At 35.9% G+C, this 19,749-nt stretch overlaps 1 protein-coding gene across 4 annotated transcripts in view; it reads right to left on the minus strand.

The window, feature by feature from the left end:
- Positions 1-10,588: 10,588 nt before the first annotated feature.
- The window catches only part of LOC121408003 (F-actin-uncapping protein LRRC16A-like), a 97,190-nt gene continuing 88,029 nt past the window's right edge, over positions 10,589-19,749 (minus strand). For all 4 annotated transcript variants that reach the window (XM_041599302.1, XM_041599301.1, XM_041599298.1 and 1 more), the window contains 3 exons: positions 18,546-19,563; positions 15,325-15,423; positions 10,589-10,925 (listed from right to left, as the gene is read on the minus strand). In XM_041599302.1, coding sequence (XP_041455236.1) covers positions 10,744-10,925; positions 15,325-15,423; positions 18,546-19,563 — 1,299 coding nt within the window. In that variant the 3' untranslated portion in view covers positions 10,589-10,743. The remainder of the gene's footprint in view (positions 10,926-15,324; positions 15,424-18,545; positions 19,564-19,749) is intronic.

A 19,749-nucleotide genomic window follows, 5' to 3' on the forward strand; every position in this document is an offset into this window, starting at 1 on the left:
ACCACAGTTAACTGTAAGGTAATTGATTTCCCAAATTGAAGAGCGCCATCTGTTTTCGGCTTCCCCCGCCCTATATAAATTATAGTGGAATAGAAAAAAAGAAAGAGGAGTAGCAAGAAGGAGAGGAGAGGAAGGGGAAAGGAAAGGGAAAGGATTAAGAAAGGGGGAGGGGAAGAAGGAGAGGAAAAAGAAGAAGGAGGAGAAGAAGAAAAAAGGAGAGGAGGAAGAAGAAGAAGAGGAAGCCAGAAGAAGAAAGGAGGAGGAGAAGAAGAAGGAAGAAAAAACTGAAGGAGGACTGAAGAAGAAGAAAGTAGAGGAGGAAGAAGAGGAAACCAGAAGAAGGAAGGAAGGAAGAAAGAAAGAAAGAAAGAAAGAACAAAAAAATATTAACTAACTAAAGCTTGATCCTCAAGTACTACCAGAATGTTAAAAGATTCAAGACCTATTATGACTTGAATTTGCATCTTCTATAATATAGAATTTGGTGGGGCGCAGAAAAATAACTAAGTTTTTTGGAAACCTTATACTCTAAAGTCTGTGAGTTGCACAGAATATCTCAAAAATAAACGAATACAAATTAATATTCAAGTACCCAAGATATGAAGGCAGTAATAGGATAAATCAATTACCCACGGGTCAAATAGAGAAACTGCAATCGTAAGATAGCATCATCAAAAACAAAATTATGGGAAAAACTTTTGCATTGCCATCTGTCGTATGGGACATTGCCAAAAATAGGTTCAGAATTAAAATCAGAGCTGCCCCTAGCTATTAAGGATCATGAAATTCTTCAATGTAGACATTATTTGGAACCATCCATGGTACATTATTCTATTGACCTGCCGCTTATTTTCATTCTTGTGCTTTGCCAATAATAGATTCAGGCAATGATTGTACTATTACAATTAATCAGGAAAATTATTGAAAATGGAAAATATCATTGTCCCCCCCCAAAAAAAAAAGAAAACTATCTCTGACTTCACTTTTGGTTATAATTCACAATTTCCATAAAATTTTGGTATCATAGTAAATCATTAAACTACTCATTACCTATTGAAAGCATATTGAAATTAAAGGGGAATGAAACCTTTGGAACAAATAGGCCTGTGTAAAAACGCCGGGAAAAATAAAAAAAAATAAGAATAAAGAAAGTTTGAGAAAAATCGGACAAATAATGAGAAAGTTATGAGCATTTGAATATTGCAATCACTAATGCCATGGAGATCCTCCCATTGGCAATGCGACAAGGATGTGTGATGTCACTGATGAACAACTTTCCCTTTGGTGGACTATAAAATACCCTCAAAATGTACCTTTTTGCTTTTTCTTATGATGATACAAACTCTTTATCCATGATGTATTCAAGTTAAAAAAATATGTATTACACGCCCTCATGTAGAAAGAACACATGATCTATGGATAGATGTGACTTAGAGGCAATTGAAGTGAAATATATACTAAAGTAATGGAGAGTTGTTCACAAGTGACATCACACATCTTTTTCGTATTGTCAATTTGCTATCTCCATAGCATTAGTGATCGCAATATTCAATTACTCATAACTTATTATACAGTATAAAAGTTTGAGAAAAATCGGACAAATAATAACAAGTATAATTTATACTTGTTATTATTTGTCCGATTTTTCTCAAACTTTTGTTGATCTGTTTCTTTGATTTTTCTGTTTTCACACAAGCTATCTTGTTCCAATGGTTTCATTCTCCTTTAATAATATTTTTGAAGTTAGTTTGGAGAGTGATATCTGTCGTCTATAACGTCAGCCACTAGACTGATTAACCTCGACGTAAAATGTTTCTTAGGTAATTTGTTATATACCAGCTTGGCCAGCTGTGCCCCCCTCCCCCTGGATCTGCCAGTGCTCCCGCGCTGATGCCCCTGATGCAAAGGAGTTCTGACACTGGCAAGCAAAACAAAATTTGTACCCCTTCTGCTTTCAACAGCTGATTTTCCAAACTTTATAGTTCCACCTCCTCAAGATGTGCACTTCCCATACCACTTTAGTTCCACCTCCTCAGGATGTGCACCTCCCATACCACTTTAGTTCCACCTCCTCAGGATGTGCACCTCCCATACCACTTTAGTTCCACCTCCTCAAGATGTGCACCTCCCATACCACTTTAGTTCCACCTCCTCAGGATGTGCACCTCCCATACCACTTTATAGTTCCACCTGCCCAGGATGTGCACCTCCCATACCGCTTTAGTTCCACCTCCTCAGGATGTGCACCTCCCATACCACTTTAGTTCCACCTCCTCAAGATGTGCACCTCCCATACCACTTTAGTTCCACCTCCTCAGGATGTGCACCTCCCATACCACTTCATAGTTCCACCTCCTCAGGATGTGCACCTCCCATACCACTTTATAGTTCCACCTCCCCAGGATGTGCACCTCCCATACCACTTTAGTTCCACCTCCCCAGGATGTGTACTCCCATACCACTTTAATTCCACCTCCCCAGGATGTGTACTCCCATACCACTTTAGTTCCACCTCCTCAGGATGTGTACTCCCATACCACTTTAGTTCCACCTCCCCAGGATGTACACCTCCCATTACACTTTAGTTCCACCTCCTCAGGATGTGTACTCCATACCACTTTAGTTCCACCTCCCCAGGATGTGCACCCCCTCCCATACCACTTTAGTTCTACCTCCCCAGGATGTGCATCCCCCCATGCTCAAACCAGCCTACGCCCTTGAGTTGCTTGGATGAGTTTTCATAAACAAATGGAAGAAAAACAAAGCTTTTTATGGAATCGTGTTTTTCCTTTGACAAAAAGACATCTTCGTACAGCCTCTCTTCAAATTGTGTTTAGTCATTTGTTAAAAGTCAAGTCCACCCCAGAAAAATGATGATTTGAATAAATAGAGAAAAATCCAACTAGCAAATGCTAAAAATTTCATCAAAATTGGATGTAAAATAAGAGTTATGACATTTTAAAATTTCGCTTATTTTTCACAAAACAGTTATATGCACATCTCAGTGACATGCAAATGAGATAGGCAATGATGTCCATCACTCACTATTTCTTTTGTTTTTATTGTTTGAATTATACAATAGTTCATTTTTTACAGATTTGACAATAAGGACCAACTTGACTGAACCATATAGTATTAAACAATGTTAATTCCACATGTTCAGGGAAGAATTAATCTTTGTTTCAGTTGACGATGAGGAGAAAATTAGAATATTTCATATTTCATATAATGAAATACAAAAGAAATAGCGAGTGGATGACGTCATCAGTTTCCTCATTAGCATACTAACCAGGATATGCATATAACTGTTTTGTAAAATTAAGCGAAAATTTAAAAATGTCATTACTTTCTTATTTTACATCCGATTTTGATTAAATTTTCAGTGTTATGCTTGTTGAATTTTTCTCTTTTTATTCAAATCAACTAATTGTTGGGGTGGACTTGTCCTTTAAGTATGTAATAAAGTACTACGTAGGGATAAAACATTTACAAAAGTGCGTTATTCATAATATGATTAAGTTAGGATAAAGATTAAATGATCGACAGTTCAGGAAGCTGTTTTTTGTATGGGGGATGTGCACATCCGATTAAAACCTTTGTATATTTCGAACAGTGACAATCTGTGCAAATTTATTCCACTTCCTTCCTCCTCTCTCCCCCTCGCTCCTATCCCCCTCTCTCTCTTTCTCTCTACACCGTATAGAGCTAATTGAGCTTCAATAGATGGCTAAAAATCAAAGCATCCCCTCCCACAAAATATCAGGAAATTCTCTCAACATTCATTTCCAAAAAAAAAAACACAATCAAAACACACAGACAATGGAGTCAATAATCTATAGCAAAATTTATCATGTTTATATAATCCCATTCATATCTAATATATTCTTATTTTTTACAGCTATGAAACGTGTTAATAAAAGATCACAGGGACAGATAAACAAAGAATGACATTCAAACAAATGGTCATTGCAAAAACAAATCCAACCAGAATGCAATGAGATGAAATGGAGGAACATTATAATACAACGAATTGTTAAAGATGACTTTTGACACGTTTCATTTATTATAAATATGGCATAAAAGAATGTGTTTGCAATGCAAAATGTGTTTAATTCTTTGAAAATGAGTTACATGCAAGTCTCTCGAATGGTAACACATGCTTTAGGGTATATTCATCAAATACTATAGAGCCTATAGCAAGAAAGCTGAAAAGCATGTTTTTCCTATCAATTCTATTCATTTCACATTATTCAATTATTTCAACATAACAGGAGCATACCAACTATTATGAAATTATTCATTATTTAAAAAAGTAACATAAGTTGATGAAACAAACTGGATAAAATGGAGGATTTCAAACCCTGAATAAACTTTCTCTTTTTTGTTGTTGTCAATTTCAGTGTTGCAATTTTCATCACCAGACAAGGTATTTGATATTGCTGTGAATTAAGTTAATTATTATTAGTATTATAATATAAGTATGATTACACATACATTGTAGCTGTCAAGGTAATATCCCGACAAGGTCATTAAATGTAATTTGAACTCTAGTATAATTAATAACACCACAATCCTAGATTTTGCATTACAGCCACATTGTTTTGTGCCACTTTATTTTGAGACAAAATCTCATTGCATGACTGGTTTTCATGTGTAATATCTGGAATGACTTATATTGTCTACATATTTCCATTCAACAAATTAATATTTGCTTCAGAAATATGACAAAATAGGAAGTTAGTAAGCCAGTATCGTTGGAAGACTGAATATCATAAATACAATAACAGATATTATTACAAAAAGGAAAACAAACTTTACATATGAAAGGAAGAAATACAAATAAAAAGAAGAAATTATATTTTCTTTATAAACAATAATGCATTTTCACATTTTTCCCATAAAAATGTGCCAAATCGCATACAAATTGATATCTTGACTTGGAAATGAAGACAATATGTATTTATATTTGGAATCATGTCATAATTGGAGTCATTAGTCATTTGCAATTTGTGTAAATATCATTCTATTTTTTTTTTTCTATTTCTGATAAAACATTATACTTAAGCTATCCCTTCAAAACTAAAAAAATTAATCTTGATACAAAACATGATGAATTTGATAGTCAGTTACTAATATAAATGATCTATAGTGTATAAATAAAATATCATTACAAATATTTAATGATCTTTGAAATAAACTATTATCTATGTCTATGGTTTTATCTGTAACGATTACCAGTAATTTCATGATTTTACAGAAGTAATGCTATGGCAATCACCAATCAAAATTGATGTAACATACACTATCCATTAATGTCTAAAACTACCAATTCCCATTTAAATTCAAAACAAGACTGTAAAATACAAAATATTGACATCATATAAGTACATATTTAAGATTCTAAAATATAATTTAGCTGCATTATTAAGTGCAAGCAGTTTGAAAGTATCAAATTCACGAATTATGATATTTTTGCCACAATTTTACTGATTTGCATATTTTATTGTGATTAAAATTTATTTATACATCAATTCTACATATTAAAATCTGTGATTGAACTACAATCAACAATATCTAATCATTGTACTTTGAGTGAATACAGCTATAAAGAGTGTTATAAATATTAGACTACAAAATTATCAAAGTCATATATTGTATTTCTCTTCAGGAAATTAAACCCAGATCATTTTTGAGAGATAAATACAAATGGTTAGTGAAAAAAGAGCACCCTTGCTTGAATGATATGTTAAGAGTTTGTTGGTTGAGCTCATGAGGTTTTAGATATTCTCTTCCAAATTTGAACAAGGAAGAGAAAATGGACGAGCCTTAATCTGTATTTCTACACACAATGCATATATATGTTACAGCTACATTGTATTTAATGTAAGGTTTTGCTGCAAGGCAGGCCTTCACATCCTTTAATTGAAAAATGCTTTAACACAATTTCAAATCCAGACTTATCTATTCATATTTGTTATTCTCAACCAGGCATATGTTGCCAGAAATATCATATTTAATTGTAATAGCATTTAAAGATATAAATGGATCTGTAATATTTTCATGCAATTTTGAAGAACATTATGGTGAATAATCAATTCATAAAAAGCCCAAGCTTTGGAAAAGGAAGGACACAAAATTATATAAATACAATTTTCATCAATTGCATGAGAAAGGCAATTATATTATTGGATGATGTTTTGATTGAATAACTCACTGGCTTACTATAATCAAAGACCAAAATGAAAAAAAATCCTTTATTATAGAAATATAAACCAACACTGTATCGACTATCGAGACAAGTTCTTAGGAATGACTACTTTTCTTGGTTAAAAATAAGGTTAGTATTTAGTATAAATAAAGTGATATGCCTTCAAATTAAATCACATCACAATTGATGATTATCCATTAATACTTTCAAATAAAAAATAACCATTATCTATTAAGTTCCCTTGAACCAAACATGCTTCATACCTTACTCTGCTTTCTTAGGAATTGTCATTATAAAAGAAAATAAATATGCAAAAACAATTACTTCCAGTTGATACTTACATGTACCTTTCACCATTAGTAAAGTCTAAATACAATAGTAACAATTGTTGATTAAAACAAAAACTGTACAAAAATTCATTAATTCTTTTTTTACATTTGGTCCATATTTCCTTTTTTTATTTCCAAACCAAGATTTCACTTCATAAATTTATCTGATAACAAAAGTGTTAAAAATATTTTGCCAAATATATACAAATTCATCTTCCGACTGTACATTTAAATTCTTGCTGTCATAAGTACACAATGAACAACACTTTTAACAAAAAAATCTCTCATAAAAAAAAATTGGGAAAAGTCAATGATCCTGCTTTATGAACCATTTACTATACATGTATAAACAACTTAACTCCGGGGATATAGAATGATTTATCAACATCTACGATATGCAAACTTTTACATGCTATCTGAAAATAAGTACAATTGTATTTATCACATGAATCACACAGAGGTGTTGTGTCAAAAAAATATTAAAGGTAAATGCCAGTTTTGGTAACGATATAAAAATGAGTTCGTACAGAATCCAATGAAATGACCACCAAAGTGTCTGTTTGTATAACTAAAGAATATGTGCCACAGGATTCTGGAAGATATTGTGTAATTGCTGAGAAATTAGCAAATAAGCACAGGATTCGGGTCAAGCGTCGGGCACGACATTCAAAGCAATAATAATAATACACTGTCCCACATGCGCTTATCTGTGTTGATGATCTTCAGTGAGAATATTTTTCAGCATAGATTTCACAAAGTTCAGTTTATTTGACTGTACCAGATCTAGATCCTCGATGATATACCAACAATTAAGCCTGGTTTTACAGACTTTCTCATGAAATCAATGTTTACTGCAACTACTGGCATTTCTCTTTAAGCATGGGTTTAAATCGTCCTTCAATTCCAAAATGCATGAGGAACATGTATTCCGATTGATGACTACACATTAGTAGCCTCATGTACCTTGATCATAACAAAAAACAATTCAGGGATGCAAAGTACACCAATGCAACTAGCAATTGAATTACAACTGAAAAACACACTTGAATTAAAGTGAAAGTATGAAACACCCCTCAGAACTTCTCTCCCCTGTCTCTTCCTCTTTCTCATTCTTTTTTGGGGCGATCTTTCTTCCTTCAAAGCTGGAAAAAACATAATAAATCTGTAATGAATAAATTATCACATATATAATAAACAAAATAACAAACATGGCAAGTTCCTGTCACAAAATATGACCTCTATCGGAAATTCAAGTTACAAAATGATATGTTGCTTACTTTCCTGAAATCTGTTGTTCCCATTATCGATGACTTACATACATTTACAGCAATTTGAATAAATTGTTATCGGTGATAAAGACCATTGTCTTATCAATAAAATGCAACTATATTGAACACCTAATGCTCTAAATCCTGTACAATCCCTTACAGGGGCCTCAATACTCGAGATGGTAATTGGCTTCTCACAAATCTTGTTATCAATTGCAATTTACAAGCTACTGTTATAAGCGAATGAAATGCAGCAACTTGGTTGGTTAGCAGCAATTTTTCAGAGCTTTCTAGCAAATCATTAACAAATTCACAGAATTGGGCCCTGGACCAAGTCTGGTTTTCTTTTGGATATGCACACCAACTATAGACTGCAATCAAACAATTATGTGTAAATTAATTTCATAAATATCTATACATCTAACTTTACAGGGCATGTCTCCTTCTTGCCCAAATATACAATATTTTCATTTCACGATAAACTAAAATCATTTTGTTTTCATGAAGACTTTTAGACTCTGCAGAAGTCGACCCTACATGGGGGCACCGTGGTCTAGTGGTTATGACTCTTATCTTCTAATCCGAGGGATGTGGGTTCGATTCCAAGCCATGGCATGTTTTCCTTCAGCACGAAAATTACCTGCAATGTGCCACACTCAATCCATGTGAAGTGAATGGGTACCTGGTAGGAATTTATTCCTTGAAACGCAGCTGCTCTGCAAAAGCCAGGGTAATTATGCTGCATTACTGTAGAGCGCTCACAGACTTCTGATAAAGTAAGTGTTGAGCGTGATATAGGCAAGTATAATTCCACAAGTCGAATAATCGCTTTTTACTAACTTGAAGTATTTTACACCAAGTGCAAAGTCCCAAATATATGATTGGTTGAAAAATCCTGTTTCGTTTGATTGCAAGTAATTCTGCAATGGGCGCCTGGGGCCTGTTGCATAAAACTTTTTACCTGAGAAAACTCTGGTAAGAACTGAAAACTAAGGTTAGTCTGATTTCTACCATTGAGTTTAACACAGGACAAAAACTCCGGTAAAATCAACCAGAGTTTTCTCAGGTAAAAAGTTTTATGCAACGGGCCCCTGAAATGCAAAACATGTCTTATTTACACCTTCTAAAGTCCAACTTTGCCCAAGTTGAACGGATTAATGTGCTCCCCAGAGATTTGACTAAGGCTGAGTGACCTCTACATACATATCATCACATAAGACACAAAAAGGTGTTTGTTTGCTGTAGCTCAACCAATGCTAGTCAAACCTTATATTAAAAGAAAACTTTGACCCCCCCAACAAAAAATATCTGCCAACAGATGCCAATTTTTATTGATCTGCCTATATTTTTTGTTTTATTCTGGTGAATGGCAAGGAAGAAAATTGTCCATATAATAACACTGAAGATATTTGTGAGCAATGGACTCAAATGCTTCACGTCACACGTACAACTCAAACGCAGAATGTTGGACCACAGTACTGGGAAGCCTGAGAATGCACTGTATAGCAAGCATGTGCATGATCTCAATAATGATGATGGCACCCCCCCAAAAAAAAAATAAAAACAGCAACAAGAAAATAAAACACTGACCAACCGATCCCCCCCCTCCCGTTACGGCAAACAAACATTTTTTTAAAGGCCAAAGTGTTAAAGGACAACATGAACGTCTTCTCATACATACTGTACTTCACACTTCAAATGACAATAAAACTAAGATTTGAAAGACTGAGCTGGTAAGTACAAGAAAGATATTGTGTAAAAAAAAAACTAAAAAAACTTTCGAAATAGCAATCAATTATCAAATCTTGATATGGGTCACATAACGCAAAGGTTAACAATTAACCCTATGTTTGATAGTCAATGCAATCAATTGTTAAAAAGATGTTCTACGATCGCTGCTAAGCTTTGTGTGTTATACAGACCTCTGGTTATGAATCAACATATCATCCCTTATGGATTGGCTTCGGAATGAGTATCATTTTCTCACTGCCTCACTGAATGTATAAAAGACAAAATCATCCTTTCTTTCCATGTGTATGTAAAAAAAATTCTAATTACAAGCATGGAAAACATACAGAGCTTAATACACTTAAGCAATTTTAAGATGTATCATCATCCTGAAAACTGAAATAATCTGGCCGACATAAATTTACACCAATTAATTGATTAGTTGGCCTGTAGACATATATACGTTATTCAAGGGCAACTATTTTTTTTCGAATGAAACAAGTAAGCCTTTTTTAAAGGAACATGATTAGAGTTGCACTCGATAGATATCCTTTAAAAAATAATCTCTTTGCATCAATAATATAAGTTTTATAATAATCATCATTTTGTACAAAGTATCACAAATAAGATAAGGAACCTCTCCATCAATTAAGAGTTTTTAGAATCATCTATGAAAAAAAAGGGTTCTCAGAATCATCCCTTCACCATCTTGAAATGTCCAAGGAGCTTTTAGAGCCAGTCATTTATTGAGAAAAGTTGCACATGATCCAACTGCTGGCCACAAACAAAAACAATCTATTTCAGCTACACCATCCATATATAGTAAACAAAACAAGGATCGAAACAACCAATACTTTGTCTCAAGAACATTTTGATTCAGAGAAAACTTGAGTTGAATTTCATAATTAGTCGGCTTGACAAAAGTCATATCCATCATCCTTTAGCAGCCTTGCTGCATGGACGATTTCACATCTGTTGCTCCTTCCCTGATCATCCATTGTTTGTCTACGCAGAAATATGGATCATAATGGAAAAAGTGGAATTTCTCCCGAAAGACATCACCAAAAGAGGCTGAGGCTAAGGTGCCTACCACAGATATTGCAAAGTTAGACTGGTGAAGAACTGTGTCAACGATCAGGTTGTCTTTGGATTGGCAATCAAAATCCTTGGTTATTTTTGCCCCTGGACTAGTATCAATAAGGCTGGTGTTTCAAACAAAGATGGCCTCTTTCTCCTTTGGCGTTTCGTCCTTTTCTTCCTCCACTGGTGTGACTGCTGTTTTGTTGGATTCCTTGGGAGTTTGTCCGTTGATGGACGTCTTTGACGCCCTCTTCAAATCACTAGGTTTTGGTGGTATGCTCTCCGTGCTCTCACCATTGCTCTCTTTTGGACCTGATGATAAAAATTGACAAAAACAATGAGAAAATTGAAATGTTATATTCAGCATTAATTTTTTTTAAACTTGTTATTTCATATATATTCAAAATTCTTTCTTCTATGTACCTATATGTTGTCATTTTTTTATGTCAAAGTTAATTGTGCTGGTATATACTTTCCTTTTCTTTTGATTGAATATAGAGTGATGATGTCATTAAGAATATACAAATACAAAAATAAAAACATCAATAACAATTATAGGCATTTGTATATGTGGTTTATCTACAAATCATCTTGCCAATCACTAGCACTGTTAAAAAAGATAAGATTTAAAAAAAATGCCAGTAGTGGTAATGATTTCAAAATAAACTTGTATAGAATCCTATCAAATGACTGCCCAAGTGTCTGTATATATAATAAAGAAATATGTGCTACAGGATTCAGGGAGAACTTCTGTAATTGCTGAAACAATGAGCAAACTACGCATGGATTTCCAGCCAGATGTTGATTCTTTTTCCAAGCAATAATACACTGCCCCACATGTGCGAATCTATGTTGGTGATCTTCGGTGTCGTTTTTCAGCTTAGATTTGGTGTTCTCAGAGAGTTAATTTCATGTATCAAGATCTAGATCTTTAATGATATAGTAATGATTAACCTTGGTTTTGCAGACTCCCTCAATAATTGCTATTTATTGCAACTATTCAATCAATTCAATTCAAAATGGTCTATTCAGATAAAAACTTCAATCGCGGCATAAAGCCGAATTACAAAAATTTTTGACAATATCATTGAAATAAATAGGCAATAATAACTACATTCATTTATTTTTTAGCTATAAACATTTGAACATATCTATGCATGGTATATAGAAGTGAAGAAGTGCTGCAGTGCTGCCTTTGACCATCTAGACTAATCATGTTTTGGGGTATCTGAAGTGGCAGGTGTGATGACTATAAAGGCACCTTGAGTCACTTTTTATTTAATACCTGTAATCGTGCAAGAGAGATATTAAAGCATGCTTCAAAGCAGCTTTCTAGAATACACCATGTGTATTTGGTCAACCATCAAGAGATAATTGTTGAGAAATTAGTGATATTCCATAAAATAAAAAATTCCTGGATGTTTGAAATTTTTATAGAGAAAATTGGAAGAATTGCAGATATGACATGGACCGGAGCAAAGGGAGGCCGAGCAATATTACATCACTTGAAATTAAGAAATCCTCTTCTCACATTAATGAGAGCGCATTATACCACTGCGGACACACCCAGGTTGCAAAACGATGACAGACTGCAGCCAGGCATTGCCAGGAAGATGATGAGGATGCTGATCAGAGGATATCCTGTGCTGTGCACCGATTTCATAATGCCATTTTGGTTGTTTTTTGCCATAAACTCCACTATCTAATAATGATAACACAGCCAAATTCCAAGAGGGAATTTGCTGCAAGTAATTTTGCTGTATTTATGTTTTCATTGCACAATCTCAAAATAAAGAATGCGAAGGAGAGATTTAACAGACAGGTGATACTAGAATATCTCACAATACTGCATGAACCTTGTTTGATTTTGTGCACAGCTATAAGAGTATAATATCAACTGGTGTAAATATGATTATGTGAGTAACAATGAGGGTGTCTTACATTGATAAGTATTCAAAAGTATTATACAGTGCTTCCAAGATAAAAACAAGTGGAATGCCTCTGGCCGTCTCACCTGCATCACGCAGTTCAATATAGCAGCAGTGCTGACTTTGAATACTACTCTAACTTGCACAAGATGTTCAGTGATACATGGTTACTCTTATGTCCACTTTTTATGAACTAGACCAATAAACTTACAGAGATATGATGGTAACAAAAAACCCCAACATGGCCAAAGTTCATTGACCTTACATGACCTTTGACCTTGATCATGTGACCTGAAACTCGCACAGGATGTTCAGTGATACTTGATTACTCTTATGTACAAGTTTCATGAATCAGATCCATAAACTTTTAAAGTTATGATGGTAATTCAACAGATACACCCAATTCGACCAAAGTTCATTGACCTTTGACCTTGGTCATGTGACCTGAAACGCGCACAGGATGTTCAGTGATACTTGATTACTCTAATGTCCAAGTTTAATGAACTAGACCAATAAACTTTCAAAGTTATGATGGTAATTCAACAGATACCCCCGATTCGGCCAAAGTTCATTGACCCTAAATGACCTTAATCATGAGACATGAAACTTGCACAAAATGTTCAGTGATGCTTGATTACTATTATGTCCAAGTTTCATGAATCAGATCCATAAACTTTCAAAGTTATGATGGGAATTCAACAGATATCCCCAATTCGGCCAAAGTTCATTGACCCTAAATGACCTTTGACCTTGGTCATGTGACATGAAACTCTAGTAGGATGTTCAGTAATACTTGATTAACCTTATGGCCAAGTTTTATTAACTAGGTCCATATACTTTCTAAGTTATGATGTCATTTCAAAAACTTAACCTCAGGTTAAGATTTGATGTTGATGCCGCCGCCGTCGTCGGAAAAGCGGCGCCTATAGTCTCACTCTGCTTTGCAGGTGAGACAAAAAAACGAAACCCAGATCGATAGAGCACTATTTCAAATGAACTATCCTTCTTATTTCTGACGCATTTTTGTGGTGTCATTTGAAAGGGCAGGGCATGAACATTTTAAATATATTAAAGAGAAGCACATATACAGGCCACCAAACAACTTGTTGGTATCTTCTCTTCAATTTGTTTTTTCTTACTTATGCATAAAATATGGGTCATATAAATTTCATCAAATGAAAGAAGAGACTCAAAGCTCTTACATGTAATTGATGGGTCATTCATTAATTTTGTTTAAGTTAAAATTATGATAAAGCATCAATCAATCTCGGTTTCTTTTTTTCCTTGGGATGTATTGTAGTACATGATAACCATGAAAAAAGCAAGTTCATATTATTTTAACATGTGCAATTTACATCTTTTGACTAAATATGCTGCAGAAACTTTAGGATGTACATGTAAATATGTATTCTCTCTGAAAAGTTTACTCATACATGTATGTACTTGCCTAATTGTGTTCATAACTTTAATATAAAACAAGATCTGAGGGAGAAACAAACATTCTTTGAATGCTGAATATATTTTCCATAACACGCATACAATTATCCACGGTTAAATATATTTGTGGTCTATCATTGTGGTGGTAAAATGCATTAATGATTATGGGGGACCATGTGCCTATGCTGATCCTCATGATCTGTGAAGGAGCTCTTCAGAAGTAAATCATTTCAAACAATTAAGTTTATCATGACCTTAAAAATCATGTAAAACTGTTTATACTACAATTATTCTCTGGTCATCAAAATCAATGGAAAATGTCCGACATTTCAACATTATTTGTAGTGACATTATAACTTTGGGTAAATGCCAAAATGGATTCAGAATGCAAATTCTTTGCTAAAGTCAATTATATTCCACAGTTACTTATAAACCATGGGGATTCATACAAATATTTGTAAAGCTATGCACAATAGGAACAAATGGAACTTAGCAACCCGCATGAATGGGTCAACATCAGACTACTTAAATCAAAATATGCAAATACCCTGATCTTGAAACACTGAATAAAGTCATAATGCAAAGTCTTTGCTAATATCAAATATATAATGTGAACATTATTTGCCCATGAAATCAAGCTGCTCTTATTGGAATGAATGGCTCTGGTAAATTCTTCCTGGAAATATCTGACTCTGAATCACATTGCATTAACTCTTTCCTTATTCAAATCTTTTACATCAAATGCAAACTATTTGGGGGTATAAGCTATACAGGTATATAAAGAAAATGACCTAAAGGTAATATTCTACATTTTAACCCTCATAAAAATACTAGACTAGTTTGATACCAAAAGAGTCCCAAGGGAATAATTCAGGCTTAAGAAACCAGGGCAGGAAATCATTTTTAGGGCTTTTTTTTCTCCATATTTGAGCAATTGCTGAAGTTTTTGAGCTACATGTATTTCTTCCATTACAAAGAAGGTGGTGCAACAATCAATTATGCTGAAAGAACATTTCTCATTCTTCTGCTGTATGTAGTTGATCTTCTAAACTTTTTTAAAGTATTGTTTGTGGCAGATCTTTGGGTGACTTTAGAAAAGATAGTTACCCCAAAGCATTAAATTTGAGAATGCTAGGGGGATTCGGGCTGTCACAAGGACGAAATTGGCCATTAGCCTCATGTATTTCCTACACACTGCTAGAAACCCCCTGTTGTAGTTCAAGAGCTCAACAATGAAGCCTCCACTTACTCTTACTTGGGGGGGGGGGCATCCAAGAGGATGATTTTACCCATCACGGCCATATAATTAAAATAGACAATCAAGCTCACAAAAAATTAATTCTTACCCGAGTTGTGTAATCCTATAAGAGATGTTCTTTCTTTTGCTTCAGGTTTTCTTGCTGTGACAGGTTTCAAAGACCTCCTATGATCGGCTATGCTGCCATCTAAAAGAAAAGTACATAGTCCAAAGATAATATCAAGTCTTGACACCTCTGAATATGTAGAAAGAACAGGGGTCTGTTTCACAAACTTTTCTAACTATGGTAACTTTGTCATTGTGGTAACTACCATGGAAACCTTGATTGTGATTGGCTGCTGAGCCCTGTTACCATGGTCGTTGTTGTAATGACATCAGTTATCTATAGTAGTAACTTTGTATAAGGCAGGACCCAGTGCAATGCATTGCCATGGTAGAAGAAAGCAGACTTCATAGCCATACAAAAAGATCATACACTGTGGAATAGACAAAAATGCAAAACACATACTTGCTTTCAATTTGTTGCAATGAGGTACAGTAGCTCACTTCATAATTTGAAATTATACCTTTTCATTTTGGGGTTTACATGAAATAATGAACTAAGGTATGAAAAATTCAAATAAATTGTCATCATATGCAGCGTTCTCGCCAGAAAAAAATTCACCCATGTCGGGGACTCTGCTGCCACTCCCGGGGGTGGGTGCGGGAGGGGGGGTTCACCCCTCCCGCGCGGAGCGCGGAAGCGACGGCCTTTTCATGAAATAGAGACGCCAAGGGAGCCCCATTGTGGCGTATTTTTAAGCCCACACAAATGCACATAAATGCTAGGCCTGGGAGTAAACATCGATTGATCAAATGGTTCGATTGGCATGCCGCCAATCACCAATCGATAAGCAAAATTTACACAAATCGAATGTTCGGCAGATCCCGATTATGACATTGGGAGAACTCAAATACCCAAGTAATAATAACAAAATGACAAGAAAACAATGATGACACTTCATACAGGTTTAAAAATTATGTTACCGAGATAATTTTTCAAAAATAATCAATGATTGTATTACATTCACAGTTACACACCAACATGAAAGCGCTCCGAATTTTTTTTAATCCCACCCAACCTTGCCCTCGATACACAAAATGAGTTCATTGTCTGCGTGCACAAAACAAGAAGAAAACACACAACCAAGCTCACTTGAGCTGATTGGACCTTCGGATAGCCAATGAAACTTTTGGGGAAACAAAGAAGGCAGTGGTTCCCTTATCAGGAGAGGTCATGACTTCAGAAATAAATTGACCCCTCCCCCATCTGTGTGTGTGTGTGAGGGAGAGCTAGAGAAAGATAAGGGTGGGAGCCGGAGAATTCCTTTGTTTCAAAACAATAATGCAACCTTTTTTCTATCCCCCTCACACAATGAAAACTACATTCCAACATGCGCCCGTCTTCACCGTACTTTCTCGACTAGTCTCCAAAAATAGACCCAGTTATACATGTAGGTTCAAATGATAAAAAATCGTAATTTTAAAAGGTATTTCAAATTAAATATTTTGCAAAATATTTTTTTGAAATACATGTGTAGAATCGTGGCACAAGTGGGGGCGGGGACATGGTGTGGGCAAGGGATGAAATTGTTCAAGAAATGCTCCACCTGGGGTCAGTCTCAAAGAATAGTTCATGAATGAGTTGTTTACATCTTTGGGATTTGGACTTTGCACTGGCTGATCTGGGCTGATTCATTCATATGCAGGGGTGTGGCACTTGGAGGGATGCATGCATAATACCAGAGTACCAGCATGGATTTAGGAAGGATTTTCATTGGAACAATAAACTGAAAGTTTTAATCTCATTTCATGTAGTTTCTTTTGATATAAATATAATGGAGAAGGGGAAAAAGGTCCTACTTTCATTTATTCTAAACATGTGACTTTGATGGAGATTTCACCATAAAGTAGGTCAACTATTGTGACTTAAAAGACCTGATTCCCGACGAACAATCGAATCATTCGATTATTTTTTCAGGAAATAATTGAATGGTAAAAATGACAATCGTCCCAGGCCTAACATCCATGCACCATAGCGGTCGGTCACGCACAGTTCTCAAACTCCTTTGCTATTCGTTCATTGTGTGCAGAGAGGGCGGGATAAAATGACAAACACAGTACAACTCCTTTGCTATTCGTTCATTGTGTGTATAGAGGGCGGGATAAATGACAAACACAGTACAAGTACATGTTCCTTGTATATACAATGCATTTATTCCAAGTTCCACTCCCATCATATCAGTAAGCGCAGCTACCGGTAGGTCATGGAGCATAGCCGGTGTGATGTGCGGGGCAGACGGGGGAACAGTCAACGGAACGACCGTACCGTGCCGTCATATGCCCGCAATAGCAGCCGCGAGCTAGCTGGGCGCCTTGCCACTTTCCTAGCCGTTGTAGGCCTGTAAGTGGTCTTAAGTTGGTGGGACTTCGGCGCAACCCGATAAATGAAGTTGCTATCAGTAAGATGAGTTCATGGAGTGTATTATTTTTTTCTGAATATTTCCATTTAATTTTTCCATGCATGTCGCTGAATTTTTACGCATGGTTCCACTTGGTCTCCATTTCCGCACGCATGGTGTTTGCACCATGCGTGTTATACACTGGCGAGAACGCTGATCATATGATGCTTGAAGTTTTGCATGGTGGTATGAACAATCATGGAATTGGTTTACAGACCACAATGTGTAAAGTCCTGGAGGGACTGAGATAAGAAAATTGGATGGAAATGGAGATGAAATGGAAAGGCGAGAAAGTAAAAGATTTGAAAGATGAGCATTCTTTTTTAAATGAGTGTAGTCCTTAAAAGGACTGTAAACCAGAAGGAGTGGAAAGCTGAGAAGTAGACAGGCTTGAGTAGGTGAGAGAAGTCTGGCTTGGGTCGGTGAAAATAGCAGTAGCAGGAGCAGGAGAGTAGACTTGACATTTTGGGCAGGTTGACTTTTTTTGTTGTTGTAATCTTGGCAATGCAAATTGACTTCTATCACTTCAAAGACTTATGCACCATACTTTTTTTATTTTGCATAGATACTGTAAAGAAGTGATATTTTGTTCGCATGTGAAAGTCTAGGGGACCAAAAAAAGAAGAGTGTCTTTTTTCACCAAATTGAAATGGAAATGCAAACTTATCTTAAGGAAAGATTAATATTCACATCATTTGTAGTCCAGGGAATAAAAAAAATCAAAACCATATTTTAAAAAAAGATTTCAATAAGAGGATTCCCAAAATGTGTTTTTCTTTTATTTGTCACAACAATTAAGACTACAAACCTGGTTTGGGTGGAGGGAGCACTGGCTTCTTTGAGATGGAAGCTGGCCTTGGTTTAGTAGAAAGTGGTACAGCAGGCTTGGGTTTCGAAGACAATCTCTTTGGTGAGCCATCTGTACCTATTGACTTTGGCGATATGGGTAGGGAGGGGCTCTTTATTGAGTCTTTCTTTGGTGCAATAACAGGTTCTGTCGTTTTCTCCACATCCTTCAGACTCCCTGATGAGATCAGCGGAGAAGATTTCTCACTGGATGTTGACCCTGTCCTGACAAGCGAGTCCTCAGGAGTGCTTTCTGGACCCTTTGTTTTGTCACTTTCAGCATTCTTGTCTCCATCCAAACTGACAGCAGGACTATCTTCTACCTTCTGTGGCTTCTCCTTTGCAACTACTTCCTTTTCCTCAGAAGTCTTTGAGCTGTCCTCCAGTTTTTTATCTTCTTCTTTGTTCTTTGCTTGGTCCTGGACAGACTCTTCCACTTGCTTCTTTTCTGCTGAGGCATCTTCATCTGATTCTGATTTGGTCTTCTTGGCTGCAACTGCTTCTTCAAGAGGCTTGGTGTCTTCCTCAGCAGCAGGTGGCTGTTCTTTGCTGTCAACCTTTGCAGCATCTGCCTCTGTCTTCTCCTGAACAACTGCTGATGTACTCTTTGCCGATCCTGCCCTTGCAACCTCTTCTGTCCCCTTCCCCTTCTCTTCTTCCTCTTTCACTTCCTTGACTAAGGGTTTTGTGTCGGCACCTGTTGGAAGTTCAGACTTTCTTGGCTTGGGAACGGGCCTGAGAGCAGGAACTGGTTTGGGAGACGTGGACGCTGGTCTTGGTGACGTTGGGCCAGGTGAAGTGGCTTTGGGCGACAGCGGGGAAGCAGCCGGGGATGGGTTTGGTGAGGAAAGACTTTTTGATGGGGAAGTAGGAAGGACCAAGGGTTTGTGGGTCACTTTTTCCGAAGACGGAGGGGAAGACCTGAAGGCTGGCTTGGGAGCTGTAGTTGGACTCTTTGGCTCAGGAGTTTCCTTTACATCCTGCAATTATCAAAGGAAATGGTCAACAGTTAAAACTTGATTCCAGTAGTGGTAATGATCGTAAATGAATTTCCCCCGAATTCCTCAGAATAAATACCCAGGTAATAGTATGTTTTAAAAGATTATGTGGCAAATGATTCTGATGAGAAATGAGAAACTACTCGATAATTAGAAGAATTAGCATGG

Source organism: Lytechinus variegatus, chromosome 2, assembly GCF_018143015.1.
Source record: "Lytechinus variegatus isolate NC3 chromosome 2, Lvar_3.0, whole genome shotgun sequence".
NCBI classification, from domain to species: Eukaryota; Metazoa; Echinodermata; class Echinoidea; order Temnopleuroida; family Toxopneustidae; genus Lytechinus; species Lytechinus variegatus.